General features: G+C 36.7%; 1 protein-coding gene across 10 annotated transcripts in view; it reads left to right on the forward strand.

Moving 5' to 3' along the window:
* Positions 1–23,231, forward strand: part of ARHGAP10 (Rho GTPase activating protein 10) — a 127,169-nt gene that overhangs the window by 68,361 nt on the left and 35,577 nt on the right. For 8 of the 10 annotated variants that reach the window (XR_014945290.1, XM_085544971.1, XM_032444511.2 and 5 more), the window contains 5 exons: positions 1,998–2,085; positions 3,507–3,565; positions 5,474–5,579; positions 6,205–6,364; positions 22,241–22,391. Coding sequence is in view for 8 of the 10 variants with exons in the window: in XM_085544971.1 (XP_085401097.1) it covers positions 1,998–2,085; positions 3,507–3,565; positions 5,474–5,579; positions 6,205–6,364; positions 22,241–22,391 (564 nt within the window). In the remaining 2 variants the exon portion in view is untranslated. Of the gene's footprint in view, positions 1–1,997; positions 2,086–3,506; positions 3,566–5,473; positions 5,580–5,613; positions 5,766–6,204; positions 6,365–22,240; positions 22,392–23,231 lie in introns of those variants that run through there. The other 2 variants (XR_014945291.1, XM_085544974.1) reach the window with 2 other exon arrangements.

Genomic DNA, 23,231 nt, shown 5'->3' on the forward strand with positions numbered 1-23,231 from the left:
ACAGACTGCTAGGTAGATCAGTTTTCATACTGACTATTGCTCATAGTGAAGTGACTCAGAAACTGAAGCTTCTACTGATAAGTTCAGTTTTGATTTCTGATACTGCCTTGCGTGGAAAATGCTGGACATTGCACGTCGTAGAGGAAAACCTTATAATTTCTCTGCTTTTTCAAAACAATTACAGTGAATTCTTCATTATTTTATATACAGTATGTATATATACCTACAGTGGGCACACCCCAAATGAAAGTAGGGTCCACTTCTTATTTTAGTGAACTATTTTTATAAACTCAAGCTCCCTTATTGTCAGGAAGATTTGCATGAAATTTAGAGTTGGTCTGTCAAAACCAGTTCCATAAATATGCTTAGTTATTTTTATAGGTGTACAGTTCCCTTGTTGTGCACAGTGGCTGCTATGCAAACAAACAGCATGAAAGCTAATGGAATAAGATCTGAAATTGTGGTTGAAGTTCCAGATTGTACAGTGGTCTTGGATGTACATGGGGAAAAAGGGAACAGGAATAGTCAGATTATATATTGTTGTGCATGTATACATTTACATAGGTGTATATCTATATGGGGGTGTGGGTAGGGAGTTATGTAGAGTAACTTGTCAAACTAAAAGAATCAGAATGAAGCCTTTAATGAATTTTGATGAGTTTCTGCAGTCAAACTAAGGTTTGTTTGGAGTTGGTAGCATAGCCAAATTAGATTTTATTGCCCAAGAGATAATGAAGTATTTCAGCAATAGCTTACATTTTTATTTTTTTTTAGTATGTTTGTTTTGGAAGTGAAGCACTTGGGTTTTTGTTTCTTCTTCAACCTCAGTTTCATTATCACCAAGTTTTATGTAATTGGAAATTTCCTTTGACTGGAAAGGAGAGCTGATGATTATGAAGCAGTTATTTAAAAACACAGGGTAGGATATTACATAGTGGTTTAATGTCAAAATCCCTATAGAATTTTTTTTAGTTCCTGATGTTATTGCAGTTATTTAAGGAATTTGGTAGAAAGGTTTTCTTCTCCAAAAAGAGAATTAGAAATCAGAAGCTAGCATGTGAAAATGAGAAAAAATAAATGTTTTTCTAACACAGTTGTGAGGATTTTGGGTGGTGGCTGAATGACTAGTAACAGTCTTGTTTGGAAATGTAATCTGACTTGCATTTTATATAGGATTTAAATAATTGATATAATGAGGGAGAATATTCAGTTACAGAAATAATTGGTTGGCGCAGCTTTTAGAATGGAATTATTTAGTCCAGTAAAAGGACATCCCCTTTAATCAAGGCTCCTAATGTGATTTTTTAAAAAATGTGTCTGTCGTTTGTCAGGCAGGAAAAGTAAAAACGAATTTTGAGTTGTATGAATGGTTTAACACATAATCTGTGTCATTCACTCTCATTGTAGTTTACTGCAGCAACCAACAGGAATATGCAATAATAATAATGCTTGAGCACTTGAAGTTACAAAATATATTGCACTAATTTGGCTACATACCAGTGTATGTAGCTGGTGTATGACTGTCAAATAACTATTACTTCCTGTTTTTAAACTTACCTTTTGTTGTTGTTGTTCTTTATAATGATAAAACATTGCAAAACACATAATCATGCCTCAAAAAATCTTCAGCTGATCGATTCCATTCTGGACTTCCCAGCAAAAGAAAGGAAAGGGAGAAGCCACTTGAGAGCTGTAAAGATGACTAGGGGTCTAGAGCATTTCCTGTATGAGAAAAAAGCTGGGAGACCTGGGAATGTTGACCCAAGAGAAAAGAAGACTGAGAGGAGATTGTATCAGTGCTTATAAATGTCTAAAGGGAGGGAGGGAAGTGGATGGGACCCCTCACTACTTTCATCATGTTTTATTAATTATAGAATAAAATGAAAAATACTACTTGAGCAAATACACAATCAAGTTTAATGTGTTCCTGTTCTTTTAAGACATTGATTTAGCATCAGTTTTTTCACATTTCTCTTCAATTTCTGAATATTTTCTAGATGCAAAAACCTGCAATGAAGTTGACCTGGAAAACTCTGTAGACTGGGAAGTGAAGACAATTACTAGTGCTTTGAAACAATATCTGCGGTGAGCTTCTCTCTCATTTTTTTTTTCATACCATCAAGTTTTTATTTTCTTATGCCGTGTGTTAAGAAAAGCAGGTAACGTAGCATATGTTCTTTTTCTTTTATGAACAGTGGTGCATTTTCTGCAAATACTGTGTTTGCTGATTGTCTTGGGGCGAGCAGAATAATTAGCAAAACTAATATTTGTGATAATGTGAAAAGTTGTTATGTTATATGTATTGGAACATCAGTGGTGGTTCAGAGATCTGAATTGTCAGTAAACTTTGTGAAAGCTGAGATTATTGCAAGTTTTCTGCCTTTTGGTGTTTGAATATAGTAGAATGAAAATGGGAACATTTATGAAATTTTGAGTTTTTCTCTCTTTTTTTTCTCAACCTTGCTCCTGGTTTTCTAGATGAAATGTTAACAGTATTCTGAATATTAGAAGTAAGAATTTTAGTTGTTCTCTGTTCAAATGGCTTGGCTGATTCCTGATCAAGATATTTTACTAAATTGCCCAAGAACTTTACTATATTTCTTGTATGTGTTGTAAATTTAGTATTATTAGTTTTCTGGTTTTAATATAGAAACCACTATCAAGTAATGCTGAAGAAATATTTTGAAGATAAGGGTTTTAGGAAATGTAAGAATCAGAAATTGTGTGCATTTGATGAAGTATTTCCTGCCTATGGTATTTCCTGCCTAAGTGTTTATTCCAATATTTCATAAGCGTCATTGAAGTGAGCTTAATGAATCAAGGTTTTAACTCTCATGTTTGAAATCTGAATTGCATTATTCAGTGCATTTTATATTGATGACTAAAGTTCTCAGTTTTAGTTTTCCATTTGCAAAGGCTTTGGTATTATTTGCAGATGGCTGCTGGTCAGCAGATTTAATGGTTTTAGTTTACTTACAACAGAGCACTATTTTATGGTTATGATGCATTTTTAAAACCCCAACAAAAGTTGAATCATTGAATCTTAGAATCACAATGTTGGAAAGGACCTACAAGATCACCTAGTCCAGCTGTCCTCCCATCACCATTACTACCACAAGCTACTAAACCATATCTTGTAGCTCCTCATCCAGATGCCTTTTGAGCACTGCCAGGGACAGCGACTCCTCCATCATATTACATAATATGTAATTCAGTGAAACTGATACATTCAGCATTGTATGTTAGAGAGGTGCTTACAATACATGGGAGGCTTCGCTTCAGCTCATGGGATATGAATGCGTATATTTAGTCTTATGTTCTTCATCCTTTCCTGACTTTTGTGTTTTCTGTGCACACTAGGAATCACTGAAAACATGGGCCATCATAACAGTGTTTCTTCCAGTGCAATGACTGTACTACTGAATATTTAAAAAGGTTTACTGCTTAGAATAAATACAGGTAGAATGGAATGTAAATACATTTACTATGTTATTCTTGTTTTACAGAAGCCTTCCAGAGCCACTGATGACTTATGAGTTGCACGGAGAATTCATCATTCCTGCCAGTAAATATTTGACAGGAGTTCAAATAGAAATCTTTTTTCATAGCAATGTCGTAGCTTTAGGAGGATGTGCAAATGCAGTTTCAGAAAGAAGTTCTTCAACCTAGTAAAAGTACAGAAATCAGAAATCATAGAATTTTTAACAAAATAGAAACTTTAATGTGTGTTCAGATGTACTGTGTGTCACGTACAGTGTATGTGGTAGCAGACAAATTTGTGACAGGCATAGCATAGCATGTTTTTCACTTTTATTTGTAAGTTTTTCAGTTATGCAGTCTAACTAATTACCTTAATTATATAATAATGAACATATACTTGGACTGAGATTTTTTTTCTTTTTTTTTTTTCTTCCATTTTACAATGCTTGGTAAAAGAAAAGACACTAACTCAGGCTCATTTAAATCTTTAATGCACAGCTGCCTGACCCTTGCTTTCAGTGCCTTGTTAGGTCTGTATCCAGGCTGCCTTGAATGTTCCTCATGTATTAGTGGAAGAAAGGAATGAACAGGACAGATTACACTATTGGCAATTCAAACACAAACTTGGAAAAGACAGAACAGCACTTGTAGTTCATCTGTATTATATCTAATATACATGGAATTTTTTGGAAGAGGACTGACAGAAACAGTATAAGTAATTTTTGGCAAAGTATCAAACAGATATATAGATGATTTTCTTTCCAGCCCGTAGCGCTTCTGGCAAACCATAAAAAGCAAAATTAAAATAAACTTTGAGACAATTGTTTTATCTTCTTCGGTTTGCTTTAATGACTTTTTAAGACTGCAGACTGTGTTTGTTTGTAGTCTTTAATTCATAATGAGAATTAGCCCATGCAATTAATTGCCAAACCATATTTCAGAAGCCAAGTGCTTAAACGAAATTCAAGATTGTATTACCTAAATGGTAAGTCTGCCCACTAGGATTGGAAAGGATTAAGTAAGTAATTTCTTGATCTATGAAGCTTTGCCAGCAGTTTCTCATCGTGTTTTCCCTTCTCTATTTTGTAGTCACCTTCAAAGAAGAAATCATTCAAAGTTACGTGTTCTAAACAGTATAGATACTAAACAATAAATACTAAACAATTTTCTTCAGAGGCTGAGTATATGTAGTAGGGAGGTAAATCTAATCAACAGTGCAGATCTGTGTTAAAGTGAGGTTAAAAATAGGTATTCAGTGTATATGAAGTATTATTGTTTTAAAGAAGGCTTAAGTTCTTATGGCTGTCCGAACTTTGATTAGCTGACCAAGAGTTAAACATTTTGTGTTTTGGTAACTTTTTATCTTGAAATCTATGCACTGATGTCCACTGCAAAAGAATGGAAAAACGTCACTTTATTTGCAGTGTGCAAGGAATAATGGCAAAAAATCTTCAGCAGTATGCACTGAAGAAATATGTTGGGTGTTTTATATATGAAATACGCTTAGTAATTAATGTTGCCTTAGATTAAAATGGGACCTGATGAGCAATCAAAGCTTCTTGCATTCTCAGTAGGTGCTAAATTTTTCTGTTTATATACCTTTTACTCAGTATATTGTATGCAAGAGAAATACTTCTGCCCTTTTCACAAACCACTGTTTGGGTTTAATTTTATGATTTAGTATAACCTTGAGAAGTGGATAGGTGGTTTGTTTCCATTTTTTACAGATTCTTATTTTTATATGTGTACTAGTGAAATCCATACAAGCAAAAGTCATTTAACTATACAGAACATAAAACACCAACAAAATAGTACCAACAAAACTGAACTCTTGTGATGAGGGTGATCAGTAATGCTTGAGCATAAAGTAGAATATGTAAGTTGAAGCAAAGTGTATGCAGTATGTTTCTATGCAGGAGTGGAAGTAGCTTTTTTTTTCTGCTTTTGTTTGTTTGTTTGTTCTGAGCAGCTTATTTGTTTCTTTGTCCTGTAGAAAGCGGGAGTCCTGAATCTCGAGTAAATGCTGTTCACTTCTTGGTTCATAAACTCCCAGAAAAGAATAAAGAGATGCTGGACATTTTGGTGAAACATTTAGCTAAGTAAGTGTTATGACCTGCTTTCCTGCCTTGTCAGAACCCTTGTCCTTATCTTTCTTGAACTGCAAAGAGCCTAGTTAGTGTGGCTGGAGCTGAAGCCCGTCTCAGTGCTGTCATACACAATACCAAGAACCAAACATGCAAAAGCAGACAAGACGTTTGACTCATGCTGTGTATACTTTGGAGGGAATGGCAGAAATCTAATCCGTTAATGAAGCCATGTAAGTATTTACTTTAGCGGTCCTGCCAGCAGTTGAGGGTTTGATTGAAGTGAAAAGGTGAACATTATACTTTCTCTTTGCAAATTCTGGCAAAGTGAATAGTGGAGATCTGTTAGCAAATTTAAGTTGGTTTCACACTTGCCCTGGTCCAAGGCTAAGTGCATTTTATATATTTAGGTTCGGAAAGAGGCTGCTTTTGTTTTAGAATTGCCAGTAGAAGAATGGTTTTTCTGTTTTCCAGCGTTCAGTATGACTTTATTTGAAGAAATTTTGCAGAAAACAAACTTCTAAAAGATGAATTAAGGAAATGTAATGTTTTCATTTGTAAAGTAGGCTGCAGTTTCCAACAGTAATGGAAATTTTTCATAACCTATTTCCTGTTTTTTCCTTCAATTCTTTTCTGAAAGTGTTTCAAAGCATGCCAAGAGGAATCTAATGACTGTAGCAAATCTGGGGGTGGTATTTGGACCAACCTTAATGAGGCCTCAGGAAGAAACTGTAGCAGCTATCATGGACCTGAAGTTTCAGAATATCGTTGTTGAAATCCTCATAGAAAACCATGAGAAGGTAAGTTTCCATACATCTTGGTATTTCTGAACAGTTTTTAAAATAATCTGTTTGGCTTAGTGTTTAGCATGGGGTTGAAAATGGTTACAAATTAAAGAATATCCTCTGTATACTGTAAGCTTTTGGCGTTTTATACTCAATAAATATACTGGTTCACAGGTGAACTTAGTTTTCTGAAAGCATATTTCCTGGCAGTAGCTGTGCTTCTTAATGCGAACGGATTTCCATTATCATATTTATGTTTTGTTTGTGAGCAGAAGTGACTGGAAAAGTAGAAGCTTTTAGCTCTTACTTCAAATACCTTGATCAGGGGTTTCACTGGATTAATTGTTCTGTGTCTTATTTTTTCCCAGAGTTCACACAGCAAAATAAGACTTTACTGTACTGTGAGGTTTTGGGGTAAAAAGCATTATGAGGGAGCCAGGTATTAACATTTATTTTGTTTTCAGCTAAATATGTGTTATTTTAAGCCCTGTGTTTGAGGTAATACTGAAAATAGAAATAGCTGTTGCTGTGGCAGCTGCCAGTTACTGAGATGACTTATCTATACAAGATATGTTACTAGTGCCTCCTTGTTTGGGTGCTTCTTTAGAAGTCCTTCTGTGACTTAGCTGATTTCTGGAACTGGATGTTTAAGATTTGAAGATCTGAGCTGGGAAGATATGCAGTGTCTCCATCATTCCTAGTTTAAAAAAAAAAAAAAAAGAAAAGAAGAATAAAATGCTTTGGAAAACTTCTAGCACCTTCTTTTCTTTCTATCTTAAGCAGTCTGAGCAATGAAATCATTATTTCTTTTAAAGGTTAACAGTGTTGAAATTGGCTGCCTAAGTCAAGTCTTATCTACTCTAAACAACATCTGCCACAAGTTTTACTTACAGTTGTGCTGCCTCTCTGCATGGTACATGCTAGACAAAACTTCTTTTGGCATTGCTTTATCTACATGGTGTGTTTTGTTGGCTTAGTTGACTTAGGGTGTGATGCTGCCCACACATACACCTTGAGCAGATACAGTTCTTTTCTACTGGGAAATGATTCAGCAGCAGATGTGGCTTAAGTCCTAAGAGATAAATATTCTAAGAGGTGTAAGCTCTTTTTAACCTTATAAATGAAACTAAATGGTGCAGTAAGCTCATGATTTTGTAGTTATTATAATGGCCACACAGATCAAGAAAAAGTGAATAGAGAGTAAGTGGATTAAAGGTATTTTAATGGCATATGGAAGCTGGGTTTAGTTCTGCCTACTAAAATCACTAGACACCACAGATTAGCACCAGTTTATTGATATGCCTACTCAGTCACGTGCCCTTAGAAACTGGAGGTCAACTTCAACATTTGAAACATTAGTTGTGCTGGCCTTTCTGGCTCTTCTGAAAATGCAGGGAAGCAAAGAACTGAAAATGCATCAAAATGATACTGTATCATTTTCCATAACTCATTGTCTTCATGTCTTCTTTAGAACTGGAAGGCTGCAACTTTTTTGAGGAGATTTGTCTTTTCGCTGTAATTTCTAACAGTGAAGTTGCCAGGAGTGGTCTGCCTGCAGCAGCTTCTCTCCCACACTAGATCTGCTTCAAAGAGGGAAGGAGGCCTGTGTGACCTCTGTGTATTTATACTTTGTGTGTTTACATTTTATAGCAAAGGGAAAAGAGTATTATACTTTAGAACATAATGAGAAAAGTATAGTCAGATTGAATATATTGCCTTTAAAAGTGTATCTCCTTCTCTTAGGATGGACCAAGAAAATACTGTTATCAGCTAACAGGCTTTTTGAATGTCTGTTTATTTTAAATTATTTTGAAATTCTATGCATTTCAGTCTTTCTAAGTATTGTGGTTTTATTTGTTTGCTTTAATATCTCTGGCAAAGTCTGGGAAAAATCACAGAATCACACAGAATCACAGAATTACCCAGGTTGGAAGGGACCTCAAGGATCATGTAGTTCCAACCCCCCTGCCTAGCAGGGCCACCAAACATACACCTTTACTAGATCAGGTTGCCCAGGGCCCCGTCCAACCTGGCCATCAATCACTGGCAGTGACCCAGAGTTGACATCAGAATGTATGGACACTGACTCTGCCTCTAGCTCTGGGTCAGAGAGAAACCTCATTATAATGGCTTCAGGGAGCACAGGTGGTGAAAGTGATGGCATTCGAAATGGCATCGGACATGGTTCTCAAAATAAGTTTGTGGTTGGTAGCAACAGCAATAATGTGGGCAATGGAAGTATTAATGAGCCATGGGGTTTATCCCATGGGACCATAATAAGCACATGTCAAGTTTCTGTGGATGCTCCTGACAGCAAATCTGAAAGTAGCAACAATAGAATGAATGCTTGGGGCACCATAAACTCTTCATCAAATGGAGGGTTAAATCCAAGCACTTTGAATTCAAATGGCAACCATGGTGCCTGGCCTGTATTGGAGAACAATGGACATGCCCTGAAAGGGTCTGTAGGGAGTGGTAATTCTGGCACAAATATTCAGTGCAGTACCATAGGTCAGATATCTAACAGTCAGAGTATTAGCTCTAAAGTGGGTGGTTCAGCCCATGGTTCCTGGGGAAGCCTTCAGGAAAATTGTGATTCTGAAGTAAATGGTACAAGGAAGGTTTCATTCAGTGGGCAACCTCAAAACCTTAACACTGAAATGAATGGACCAAATAACACTACTAACTTTATGACCTCTAGTTTACCAGACTCTGCTGGTTCAGCGCAGATTAACGAACTGCCTAATAATACAGGGCACGGGGCCTGGCGTGTGAGCACAATGAATCATTCTCAGATTCAGGCCTCTCCAGTTACAAATGGCACTTCCATTTCTCACCTTAGCAATGGTGAGGCGAAAAATGGTGGATCTTATGGTACTACATGGGGTGCCTATGGTTCTAATTACTCTGGAGACAAATGTTCAGGCCCAAACAGCCAAGCTAATGGTGACACTGTGAATGCAACTCTAATGCAGTCAGGCATTAGTGGGCCTGGCAGCACTAACTTTCAAATCAACGGGAATAAAGGAGGAGGGGTGTGGGAAGCAGGGGCAGTCAGCTCCCAGAATATGCCATGGGGAAGTGGAAATGGCGCAAGTGCTGGCGGAAGTAGAAGAGGATGGGGCAACCCTGCACAAAACACTGGCACTAATATTTCAAATGGTGAATGGAGTAAACTGCCTAGTAATCAGCATTCCAATGAAAGTGTAAATGGAAATACCAGGAAGTTTACAAATGGATGGAAATCTACTGAAGAGGATGAGCTTAACAGCCAGAGTTCTGCTGTGTCTCAGATAACTGAGCAGAATAGCGCGTGGGCCAAAACAGGTACAGGGGACGGTGAAGGTAGTACCAGAGAGCACTGGATGCCATGAAGATAGAGTAGCTACAGAAGGACAGAATCGAGAGAGAAGAAAAAATCACCAGCTATAAGTTAGATACTTTAAAACATTTCATCAACCACTACTCTGATAATTTTCACAGAATTGTTTCTGTTGGACGAGCCCTTTAAAGGTAATCTCTTCCAGCTCCCCTGCAATGAACAAGGATGCCTACAGCTACATCAGGTTGTTCAGTGCCCCACCCAGACCCTGAACTTGAGTGTCTCCAGGTATGAGGCATCCATCACATTTATGGCAACCTGCTCCAGTGCCCTACTACTCTCATTGTAAATATTTTCATCTTTTATCCAGTCTAAATCTTTCCTCCTTTGGTTTGAAATGGTTTCCCCTTGTCCTATCATACAACAGACTTTGATAAAGTGTCTGTTCCCTTCTTTCTTGTAATGCCCTGTTAGATACTGAAGGGCTGTTCTCTGAAGGGCTTTCTGATCTGTGAGGGCATTTTTAGGAGCATCTACAAATATAATCCAATGCTGGAACTATAGAGATGTGATGGGGTCAAGGTAGAGATATACTGGCAGAAACTTAAAGCAACACATCAAGCTTCACGTCTATGTAATATGTCTCTGGCAGACTGCAGCAAATGTAGCAAATGAAATGGTTAATAAAATTCCAAACTGTAGGAACAATAGCCATTGTTATTTACCGTTTAAATACAGTAATTTGGTAAGCCAAGTGGTAAAAATGACTGTGATTTCTCAAACATTTAGTATAATTTCGTCTTGCTCTGTGTACGGCTTTACAGAAGGAACTCTACGGTCTTTTTGGGGAGGATAACATGATTGTGTTATTGGCTTTGAAATCCTGTCATTGCACTGTCATCACTCTTTGAGTCCTAATTAGAGAATTTCAGTGCAGTTTATATATGGGAACCTGGATATGGATATGGAGATTTGCCCTGAGATAAGAATATCTCGCATAGTGCATGAGCTGTTTTTTTTGTTTGTTTTTTTTTTTTTAAGCTCTTTTCCTGCTAGCTAGAAACCAACAAGTGCAGTTTTCACTTTGTCTAAAGTCTGCGTACATACATCTAGTCTGTGGCTATTAACTGATCATAGTAGATTGAGGACAGTATGTTTTGCAAAGTCTGAGTGCTGAGATTTGAATGCTGGACACTAGGTTGTGCAGCAGATGTATCACTTGAGGGGGACTAGGAATTGCACAGTCATTAAGATGACAATGAGAACAGAATAGTGTTAAGGAAATAATTGTTTAGCTTTTGTTCTCGTCAGTTGTGGATAAATCTCTTGGCAGAGTATTTCTTAGTCTCCAGGCAGAAGATAAGCTTGGGAAAGACATTTCTACTGTGAAAGAAAATGCAAAATATAGTTCCAAGCTGATATTTTATCCAGGATGCTCAGAATCACTAGTAGAAAAGAGGCTGGCACAGAGGAGAATAAGACTTACAGATTGTCTTGCATGCATCTGCCATATAGCTCTAGGGGGAGGCCAGCCAGATATGCCAGACAAAGTAGAAGCATGTTCAGCTTTGGTATTGAATGGACTGTTGTTTTGCAAGGAATTGCGATGTTTTTTGCTGACTGGCTGTACAAACTCTTAATCACCTTTGCTTTGCATGTACTTAACAACAGTGTAATTTCCTATTTGGCTGTCTTGTCCTCTTCTCTCTGTCTGGTCTTTTTTGATTTCTGTGACCCATGTCTTTCCCTTAACTAAAAAAGCATCAATAAATTCATTTTTGTGTTTCGTCATTATGTTCATTTTACTGTGAAGCTGAATTTTTCCTTGATTTTCACTTTCTGAGTTAATGAACTCATCCTTACAGCAGCTGTGTTTGTACAGTGCCTGGAACAATCTTTGTCTTGCTCCTTAGGTAATCCTGCGATGAATCGTGATCATCAATTTGAACCAAAACATTTTTTGCTTTCTTTTCCTCTCTTCTCCTAAATTAATTTCATGGGTATGAATTAGTTTTTCTTGCCAAGGGTTTCACAGACTGGAAATCTTGGTCTTCTCAGGTCTTCCATTCTTGCTTTCTGACTTGCACTGAGGAAGAAAAGCAGTACGCATCACAATTGCCTGAATAGCGTGCATGTGTTCTTTCTGTTCATTGTAATATTTTGGGATCTCATTGGAATGAATGTCGGTATTCAGAGGAGTTATTTATTTGCCATTGAGAAATGCCTCTGTGGTAATACGATCCATTTTGGTTTCTCAATTCCCTGAGCGTTATTTTAAGGGGGGAAAAAAAAGGCTAAGAAATGAAAGAAGGTGAGGGAGGAGGTTGGAATAAAAAATCTCAGTGGGACTGGAAAACGTAAACCGGTGTATGGGGGAGGAAAGAATAGTGAGTACAAATACCAAGATTGGAAAAACAGAAAGAAGATGAAAATTACAGTGCAAGTAAATTAGAAAAAAGAAAAGAGGGGAGCTTGACAGAAGTCTGTTAAATGAGACTGAAAAACCAGAGTCTTCTGAAAGGGAATAGGCAAGGCAAATTGTAATGTTTTCTTTAATTCTATCAATTTACAGGTAAATTTGCTGAAAGATGTTGGTTTTGAAAAACTCTATACTTCCAGTGCAAATATTGTTTTCCATATTCATCTCCACAGAAATGGCAAAAGTTTTACATACAATGAACAAAATACGTCTTTATTTTGGTGTTATGTTTTGCTTAAAGCTGTTGTATGGAGCAATTTTTTTTTAATGAAACATGTTTTGTTTTGTTTTTTAGTTTAAGTAGACCCATTTATAATTTTCTTTTTAAACTAAGGGGAAAAAAATGCTACTGAGCTCTTAAGCCAACATCAACTTCATTCAGTAATATTTGGAAAATTCTTAGTCTTAAAACATATTACAGTACATAATACTTTCAGTGTTCATCAGATGGGAAAAATAAAAGCAAGTGAAGTCAGATGTTCATCTGAGAGCAGGGAGCAGCACTCAAGTGTGTCTGTGGGTCTCCCCAGCGCAACCATTGCATGTTTAAAGTGTTTCTATTACAGGTAAATGGTTAAGAGCCTTCAGGGCATAGTGGCACTGCCATCCTCTAAACTGAGACTGTGTTTTGATATTAAAGAATGTCTTTTGAAATGATAGTAACAGAGAGTAACTGGACGTATGTGAAATACTATAGTGGACTTCTTTTAGCTTTTTTTTCCACATTGCATAGCCATTGGCTGCAATGGAAGAACAGGAAGCAGTGTACTGTAATTGTGGTGGTTTGCTGTGGTGTAGCAATTTGAATCCTACCCAAGCTGAATGTTTCCCAAGTCAATAAGCATTTGACTTGAGGGGGAAAATAATAATAATAATAAAAAGAATAATAATAATAATAAGTGATCTCCAGTAAAGCAAAATTAGCAAGGATTTGGCCTTACTTTGGGAGGGTGTTTAGCATCTGCTTATATTCAAGCATGTAACTCGTCAGAAGTGTCATTGAAGCTATTCCTGTAGTAAAAGCGTGTGCTTTAATGATTGTCTGGTTATAAAGCAGAAAGAGCAGCAGGCACAGAAAACAAATTGACTTCACATTTTTTGGGTGGAAGTGACAGCAGCTCTTTCATTCCACTATGGGAATATATATATTCCCAATCTCTTCAAATCCTTTATTTACTCTATGGATACAAGAATCTCTGTATGAGATCCACATATGAAGCACTAATTGACTGAAAATCTTTGTTCTGCTTAAAGACTATTGTTTGCTAAGTTTTAATGCAGTTTGTGCATAGTGAGAAGACTGTATATCAAAACTTCATTTGTGTTTGTGACTGCAGCTTTCATTGGTAAATAAAGCATTAAATTTGCAAGCATTTTTTCCTGTTAAATTAAGTAGATTGGTCCAAGTAGCGTGCTGCCTGATTGTTTCTAATGACAGAACAGTGGGTAACAGTGGAATGTATGCTTGTGATTTGGTATTCAGAATTCTAGTAAGCTTTTGCCCTACTGAAGAGATTGGTGTATTTCAATCTATTTAACAGAGTTTTGAATAAACAAGATATGACAGGCAGCTGATGTTTATTTCCAACGTTTGTATCCGTTCCATTTACACTAAGGGTCAGTACTTCACTGTTGTGGGTGCTGGAAATACCAATGGAGAATATTTTCTTTACCTCCAAAGTCATAATGTAAGATATAAAAAAAAAAAAAAAAAAAGTTTTTTTAATAAGAACAAAGACCAGAAAAAACTGTACAGTTTAGGGAAGATATAAATCCTTGTAATGGCAATGGGTTAATTATATGACAAATATAATGACGGGGTTGTGTGGTATGGTAGGAACTGTGTCATTTCCAGATAGCTTGACATTTCAGTGACATTGTAGTAGAGTGTCAAATGGAAGTTTTTATTGTTGATATGTAATCATCAGTATTACTGTGTATAAAATTTGGAGAAAACTAGATTTTACCATAGATATTTATTTGTATTTGTATTTCTTTATTGCAAGGAAAGAAGAGATCGTGTTTGTGTGTTTGGCCATGGTTGTTGCTTTTGCTAACTCTTAACTTAGATTTCTAAGTGCCACATTTAACTTCTCAAGACATCTCATGCTCTTTGTAAGAGCAAATGTATGGAAATATTCACATTCTACATTATTTTTCATCTAGTAACTAAGTAAGAATATGTTATATCTTAGAAAGCTAGGTCAGTGGATTAGGTATTTAATCTTTTCCTTTAAAGGCTTTTATTTGTTCATTTGTTTGCTTGTTGTTGTTCTTTCTGGTATATTTCCTGTAACTAAATGAGATACACAAAACTAGTGTGTATAACTGTAATAGGCAAGGATGACCTTATTTAAAATACTCTCCTTGATGTAAGTAACAGTAGGTGAATATAAAAGGGAAGGCGCATATGCTGTTTTTGCTGTTGCGATGGACAAATGTGTAGGTATATCAAGCTTGGAGTGTTGTTAACTCTGTCATTTCCTTCAGTCCTTCAATGAATAAAATGACAGCAGTGAATGGGCTGCTATCCAGAGCATTCTTCTCATGAATTGTTAAAAGGTGGAGAGATGTGATACAGTGGATGCTGCAGTTGTTGTATCAGTAACACTACTTTTAGAAAGGCTGAATCAACAAATTCATAATTTACAAGCGACCAAAGGACACATGTTTCTAACCTTGGTATGTTTTTTTTTTTCTTTCATCCTTTCACATCTGTCCTCCAGACTGCAATGTCACATTTTGTAGGCTATATTTAGTTTCTTCACTAAAGCTCCAACTTGAACTACGGGGTTAAAAGCAGTCAGGCCAAATGGGTGGCTGTTGGAGTCTACATGTCTATGCATCAGATTTACCCCAAACTTCGCTTGGTTCTTTTGTCATTCTAATAGTTTGCAATTTGTCTGGAGCAGTAGATCTTATTGTATTAAGAGGTGCAGACAGCAGATACTCCTGTTTTAGTATCTGGTTAAGATTCATGGCACCCACAGATCCCTAAAATAAGTATTTCATTTAGCAAGCGATATCTTTGCAGTGAAGAGAAGGATGCCTTGGGTTGTTGTTTTCTTTGTTGTTGTTGTTTATTTTGGAGCTTTATGGGTTGTCTCTTGTCTCCCAAGCAGGGATGTTTCCTGTTTTTTACTCTATGATTTCTATTCCTGTTCTTTTCAAGCTGCATACTCTGTTGCACTGTAAATGTTGCAATGTAAATGGAGTGCTCTAGGCAACTTCAGGAGCAATAATTGATACTTTCTCGGAAGGGGCCCTCTAGAAGTTTAACTTCAGGCATCTCTCAACTTTCGATCCAAGTTTTGTTTTTTTTTTTCCCCAAATATGATGACAGTGAATACTGTATAAAGGTGTCTTGTGGTTTGTAGTGAAATTCTAGGATCAAAATCCAAAGCTTCAGAAAATCTGCATCCTCTGCAGCCTCATAGAAGACAGTGTACAGTAGATCATACTGTATAGTGTATGTCTGATAAAGCACAAAAGTTAGGATGTTTACTTCAAGGCAGGCATATCTATACTGAAGAGGTTGATGCAGTGATAACCTTGGGATGTTAAGTTACTTAAAGATTCTAATCAAGTAATTAATTTTTATAATTGAATTTTATATTTTAAAAAATATTTGATGTGATATTGAGAAATAATAAGCTTCATTTTATATATACTGAACAAAGATTCCATGTAAACGTCAATAATTTCTAGTGCATGTATTTTTGACTTGTGTTTGAGAACCATAAGAAACAGATCAAGTTGACTAATACCAAAAATGAAACAGATTAATCTAACACTATTTAGCACGTTTAAATGCAAAAAAGAAACTTTAATTTAAACATGTATATATTCCAATGTCTCAATTTAGGGATTTTATTAAACTGTTAGAATTGATGCAATCAGTTTAGATATAATCCTGTATTTCCAGAAGTCTATTACGAATAAACTTAACTTTTAGTAGCTTGAGTTACCTTCTGCAATCTCTTTAAATTAAAAAACAAAACAAAACACAAAACAAAAAGAACCTGTAGAACTGTGCATTTTACTGAATATGGATTTTATTGTTCAAAATATAAACCTGAATTGAGTTCACATTACGCTGAGAAGAAACTAAGTCTAGAAAAGAGCATGGTGGTGATAAGTTTCTTTTGCCCCTATCCTTTAGCTGCTAATTCATAAAATAGTCAGATCAGCATATACCGTATAGGCAATTGTCATGGAAGTGTAAGGAGTACAAAAGCCATATATAAGATGCCACCTTGGCAACAGCAGTATATGTTGCCAAGGTGGCATCTTTATATTGTGCAGTAAATATCACTTAGTGTGTCTGTGTTTGTTTCTTTTATTTACCAATTGCAAATCAAATGCTGAATGGAAATTACCAGATAAAACTGGTACTGGTGTTCTTGTCTGGAAAAATACTTTCCTCTAAAAAGATGATTGTTAAAGAGGAGCTGAATTTCAAAGTATTCAAAATAGACTTTGCTTTTTTTAGTCTCCTTTTGTATTAGAGCAACTTCTGGAATTCTGATTGTTTTCCATATATCCAGAGAAATAGATGCATGTTCTATATAGCAGGTGTTATGGGTGTGAATGGGGGATTTCTCTTGCAAGAAAATTATGACACAACTTTAAGATGTTAATAATTTTTGTAAGTTTGTCCTCATTAGCTCTATTACTAAGCTTCTGTTTTTTTTCTCCCCTCTTTTTCATCTCACTCTGTCTTTGCTGTTTGCCTCCCACAGATTTTTAGAGGAAATTTTAATTACCCCAGTGATACAAAGCAGACAGAAATGACCTGATGTCTGGGTCTTTTCCTAAAGTGATCCCTGGCAAATGTACTGAAATTCATTAATTAGTTCTGCTTGAGACCAGAAAGAACAGATCAGTATTCACTCATAGCAGCAGAATCTAATCTACATTTCTATGTAGAACTATACACATAGTCAGAAAGTTGTGGAATAGGCCTAGTTAGATATTCCTAGCCATGGGTTTTTTGAATTTCTAAAATCAGCTCTAGCGAGAGCTCAGGATCTAGAGGCCAACACTGTTGTTGCAGATTAAGAGGAATCTGGCAGAATTCCTTGGGCTGCTGTCACATGGATCTGCTGGTGGAATACAGTGCGACAGTATGTTGAATTTGGCTCATTACTCCCAAGAAATGCTTCCACAGACTTTGTGGGACACAGATTTAGGAATTGGAATGGTTGTGTGTAGGGATGGTCTTGGGCTCACTGCTGTAGAGAGGGCTGTTATTAGCGGGACATATCCAAGACGGTTTGTGGTTGGTTTGTTTAGCCCTATGAAGTATTTATTTCGTACGATTGCATAGAGCAAAATAGGTCAAACATGCTGCTGTTTTAAGTAGCTCAACAAGAATCTAATCTTTTTTTTTTTTCTTTTTTTTTGTAACTTTAACACTGTGGGCTTGAAGACTGATCTACCACTTAACTCAGTGTGCATCTCTATATTATGCTTTTCATATAAGATCAAACCTAAACAACCATTTGAAATAATGAGCTAATTGGGATAGGAATGACAAACAGTCAGATATGTTGTTGGATAAGATTTTTGTTTTGTTCCCATGCACTTTGAGTGCTACGTGGTAGTGTTCTCCCATATGTAAATCGTTTTACTTAACTTCCAGATTTGCACTCAAGTAGTTGAAGAGAAAGATGCTAATGCTCTTAACAGCTAAATTGCAGATAAATCATATTCTATAAATCTTGTGCCGTTTGACTCCCGTCACAAAAACTGTGTAACACTGTATGTAACTGTAAAGTCCCTTAACCTTTGAGTCTGGTGTAGTACATTTTTATTGCTTGTTGAATGAGGTAATGCAAAGACCTAATTTTATTCTTGTCTTTGTGTAAGCTATGGCATCTTCTTCAATCCAAATAGTAGGTCTGATTCTTTTTTTTTTTTTTTTTCACTTGAAAGGAGGATTTATCTGAAGTAGCAAGCAAGTCTTCCATTAAATAGTGTGTTCCAGGCCTGTTCCTCAAACGGGAGGAATTCTACCCTATTGGCTACCTGCATTTTCCTTATGATGCATCTGATAGCCGTGGTTTGCAATGGAAAAAGATATTCTGAAACTTTGTCATATGTGTACCCATACTGTTGTACAAGTGGATCAAAATGCTGAAATGTTAGTAGGATTTTTGGTATATGTTGATAATACACTGATTGTATGTGATTTTGAGTTTTGTCTGCTGTGCATTGTCAGCATACTTCTGGTAACAATCTCTCACAGTGGGCGTTTTTTATTAGCTGTGAAACATTTATACTGAAATAATATTTAAATAATTAATAAGAATAGGAGCAAATTAGAATTAAAACAAGCAAAACCCTAACTTTTCTCCCCACAACTGAACTAAAGCTTGCTTCCGTGTCCCCATTATCAGTGAGATGTTGCAATACTTCTGTCCATTAAATGTCCATTAAGGTACTTTTCTATTTAAGTGAATTTAAAGCAAGAAAGAGAAGCTGAATGCTGTCTGTGCATGTTTTAGGGCAAGGGTGGACCTTCCCCTTGCTTTTCAGATGCTTACCTTTGCAAAACTGTTACACAATCTGTAGCTTTGGATCTGCAGCAGAAAGAAAAGTCCGCTGCTGAAAATGCAGCTCTAGTTATGGATGAGCTGTATTGGATTTTATTTTCCTACTGAAAAGGCACATAGAAAATAACAAAGTAGGTACGAGTTCATATAATGAGCAACTTGAAAGGGCAATAATGTGTCCAGAACTTTAATGCAAAATGTGAGTGTGTTTCCTATTTATTTTATATAAAACCAACCAAACAAAAACCACGCTAATGATCTTTCTAGTTGTGTTGGATGGGGTTTTTGTTTGTAGTCGAAACTTAAAGGGCAGCTTACGATACTTGGAGATTTCAGTTTGCTTTGCAGGTAGTCAAGAGGCTACATTACCTATTTTATATTTAAATGCCACTTTCAGGAGTTCCTTTCTTCTCCATGGAGACAGGTAGTGAAGAAGGCAGAGGCAAAGAAGTGCTGGAGCTAACAGCATTGCATCAGAGGAATGCATGAGGAAGAGGATCGTTTTTGTGTATACTTGCCCTGGTCTCACTGAGTGCAAGAGTTCAGGTGGCCTTGTGTTGTCCTGGAGCTCTCTTGAGGTAATCCTTGCTCCCTGGAAAACAGTACCTCACTTACTGAATTTAGCCCAGAGGTGAAACTTCCTTAGCAGTCTGTCATGCCAAGAAGTTGAGAGAGGACTAAGGACTGATTCCCGTTTGGGTGTCTGTATATGGAAGGGAACTCAGCCTGCCCAGTTCTGGATAGCACTGAGTTACAATGAGCATTGCTGTTGGAAACACTGATGCACAGGTCTGCTGCTGGCAAGCCCAAAATATTAACAGTAGAGGTGATATACTGATAGTGCTCTTTCACATCACCCAGGTTTTAGCTCTGGCCATTTCAGGAAGGATCTGGGAAGTGTAAGCCATTCTCAGAAGAGGAAGAACAGTCTTCTGAGAAGCTCCTGGCAGTAAAGGAGAAGACTCAGTGCCATTAAATTTTATGTTAGTAGAGGAGGGGTAAATATTCTGAGGAGCTCCTGATACCTGGCATGAGTACTGTTGCCAAGTTAGTAACTAGCATGTGCCAAATGGCGTACTGCTGTTTGAAGCGGGACTTTGCTGCTGGCTTATTTCTCCTGTTTGTTTTGTAAGGTGTTTTTTTTTTCCCTATAAAACAGCAAACCACTAATTATTTTTTTTCACATCACAGAGCTACTTACTGTTAGGAATCTGCTTGGATTCATTTTCTGCTTCCAACTCAATGCCATACTGTCTTACTCATTAAGTAAGGATCAGCTTTACAGTTGTCCTGATTAATTTTGCTTTTTTGACGCTTGCTATTAATTTTATTTGAAGCAAATATGTGTGAGTTGCTTAAGAAATTAAGTGCAAGCTATGTCACCTAAATGCATATAAGAAAGCTCATCTCTTATGAAGGATTTGTGGGGAATGCTTGTTCTTCTCACCATCATTAGTTTCAGTAGCGATATACAGTTAAGGCAGTACAAATAAACATGGCTGGGTAATGTGACATAGTAAACAATGTGCTGCAACCTCTTGGCAGCAGGCTGTTTACCAGAGGGTCCAGACTCAACATTTAGTCCATGGAAAAGATGGCATTTAAAGCTTTTTTAGTGCTTCTGAATTTTTCAGAAGCAAATATTTATTCCTGAAACTGCTCAGTCTAGTCTCATGTTTCCACATAAGGGGGCAGTGTGGTACCACTAGCCAAGTGCCATGTAGGTGCATGCTAGATTTCATTATTGTAAATTGAATCGTGGCTTAAAGATGGCTTTAACACTCTAAATGCAATTAGAGCTTTGTCACTGTCTGAGAGCCATGCTGCTTGTGCTGGGGAGTAGCAGGTTGGGCTGGTATCCTTTCTTTTTTTATAAATATTTTGTTTATAGGTATGTTGTTGCATTATTTTGGTTCTTTCTCATACTCACTGTTCATAGGCATGTGAAGAAGTGGGAGCCAGTTTTCTAAGTACTGGTTTGGGGTTCAAATTTTGCCATTTTGTCTTCCTCTCCAGAAAATTTCCCTGTTGGGAAGGAAGGTAGTATTTCCACTGGAGCTTCATGCTCGCTGCTGCACAGTTACAGTGTTCTGATACTTCTTCCACAGTTTTCAGAATGGTGTTTCTGATGATTCTGTACCTTCATCGTTTCGCCACTATGAGAGTGATCATTAAGTGGTTATAAGGCAGTGCATATGTGTGTTCCTGTGTCATTTCCTTCCTACATGTGTAATATTCAGGATTAACAGACCTCGCATATAGAATTTCTTATAATTTTGACATGATGTCTTCACTGCCTTACCACAAGATGATTATAGCATTTTTCTTATGTGTCGAATAGCCTGGCCAGCTTTTAACTTCATACTGGATCTGAGATGTGCTGTAATAATACAAAAATGTGTTATTTGCCATATCTGCATGGATCTGCTTCAGAAAAAGCTTGTTCTTTGAAGATTCATTACAAGTCTACTCTTAGTAATATTTCCTGTATGGATACCTGACTTCTTAAAATTACAGAGTAAAAGAACACAACATATTGTTAAGTTGCATCTTGTTATATTACCGTGTTGATGTGGTGTAAGGTGCCCTACAGACACAGGGCTTTTTTTGTTCAGGTGTTGTCTGTGCTTTTCTTTATCATCTGGTTTCCATTTGATGAAAAAAATACTGACCTAATTTGTTTATGGAAGTCTTCCATGATCAGTTGTAAAAGGCTGCTGTTGTATTGTGCATTGACATACTTATAATTTTCCAGAAGTAAATCAACATCGTTAGACTGTGCCTCATATGTGTCAGTTAAAAGACTATTAGTTTGAGCAGATTTGTGTTGCTGGTTAACCCAGTGAGAAATGGCATGGTATTGCCTATGAAGTGGTGATATGCTAATAGTCATGATTCAAAGGATAAAATGGTGATGAAGAATTGCAATTCTTTCTGTATGTGTCTTTGTGCGTATCATCATTTAATAAAAACGTGACTCAATATGTAATAGTTGACTGAAAAAAATCTCACATGGTATGTTACTATGGTATTTCTCATTAAAAATCCCTTTCCTCAGAATTTTCCCTTTGCTCTCTTCAAGAATGTGATATATGCGTATTTAATCTGGCAGATATTATAGTGACATCATAAGTTTTGAAAATTAAAATGGGTATTTTGGCAACATTGTAGGCCCTAGCTGAAACTTGAAAACTTTTTGGTGGCTGGTTCATCTCTTTCTTTCCCCTTCCCTCCCACCCTAGCTGGCAAGCATATTCACACATGTATTACCTTTGGATTAATTGGTTTGTTGCTTGGTTAAAGCATAGGAAGTGCTCTTGCATGTTTCCATTTTACATCTATTTGTTTATTTATTTTAAAAACTCTCATTAAAGATCCATAGCATACTCTCGGACTTGAAGGAATGGATTTTTGGCTTCTGCCTGCTTTGAATGAGATCCAAAACAAAGGTTGTTTGATAATGGCTTACAGTTGCATTAGACAGGTTGCTTTTCGTGATAAATAATTAACACCCTTTGTGTTCTTGATTGCAGATTTTCAAAACCTTGCCTGATGTCACTTTTCCTGAGTCAATCTCTATGTCAGTATCTCCTCCAAATGCCCCACCAAGGCAATCCAGAAGACAGGGGCAACGTACTAAGAGGCCTCTGGCTGTGTACAATCTTTGTCTTGAGCTGGATGATGGTAAGATGTTAATAATACTTTCAATCTTTGCAGCGGATTGATGTTAGTATGCAGTCTGACTTCATTAGGTTTTTCATTTCCTGTTTCATTTGTATACTTGCGTGCATGTGTGTACATGCTTGCTTAATTGCTTTGGAACGTGTAAAGAAGCAAGTAGTGTACAGAGAAAGGAAAGTATAGACAAGTGTCTTGGAACATATATTTAAGAGTAGGATGAACTGTTCTAAATATACCTTTTGATTCTGAAGAAGAGGCAAGTCCTGCTTCTGTAGGGGAAATCTCTTAGGCCTCTCTACTTGAAGATTACAGAGCTGTAAGAGAAATGGAGAACTAAAATTAAAGCAAATATTTTATGAGAACAGCTAATGCACTCTACTGTTACATTCAACTGGACTGAAGTCTCAGGTCACCACTGCACTAGAGTATTCTTCTAGTTCACTTGAATCTGGAATACTGCGGTGTTAATAGCATTAAATACTTGTAAACTTACCTGACTTAAAATGCCAAAGAAAAAGAAAAGAGTCTTGTTTCTGCATGCAGTTTGTGATAGCAGCATACAGAGAGGCAGAGTGTACAACTCAGTTCTGACTGTTGGCCTGAAAAGTAATCATTTTCCTGAAATTTTATTGCTTGGGGGTACACACAGTACCAAGAAGGCAAGTCAGTACTCATTTTGTGTTACAGATTGTCTCCACCCTATTCCCTTTACTAATGTTGTTAGTCGATTATCTTTTCACGTGGAGAATCATGAGATCAGGGCATGAAGGCCAGTTGTTATACAGTAGAATGAGATTCACCAGTGAACTGTCATTAAGTCAGTGATCAACACTACTTAATTTG

This window comes from Coturnix japonica, chromosome 4 (assembly GCF_054131305.1).
Source record: "Coturnix japonica strain WE chromosome 4, WE-NBRP24, whole genome shotgun sequence".
Lineage (NCBI taxonomy): Eukaryota > Metazoa > Chordata > Aves > Galliformes > Phasianidae > Coturnix > Coturnix japonica.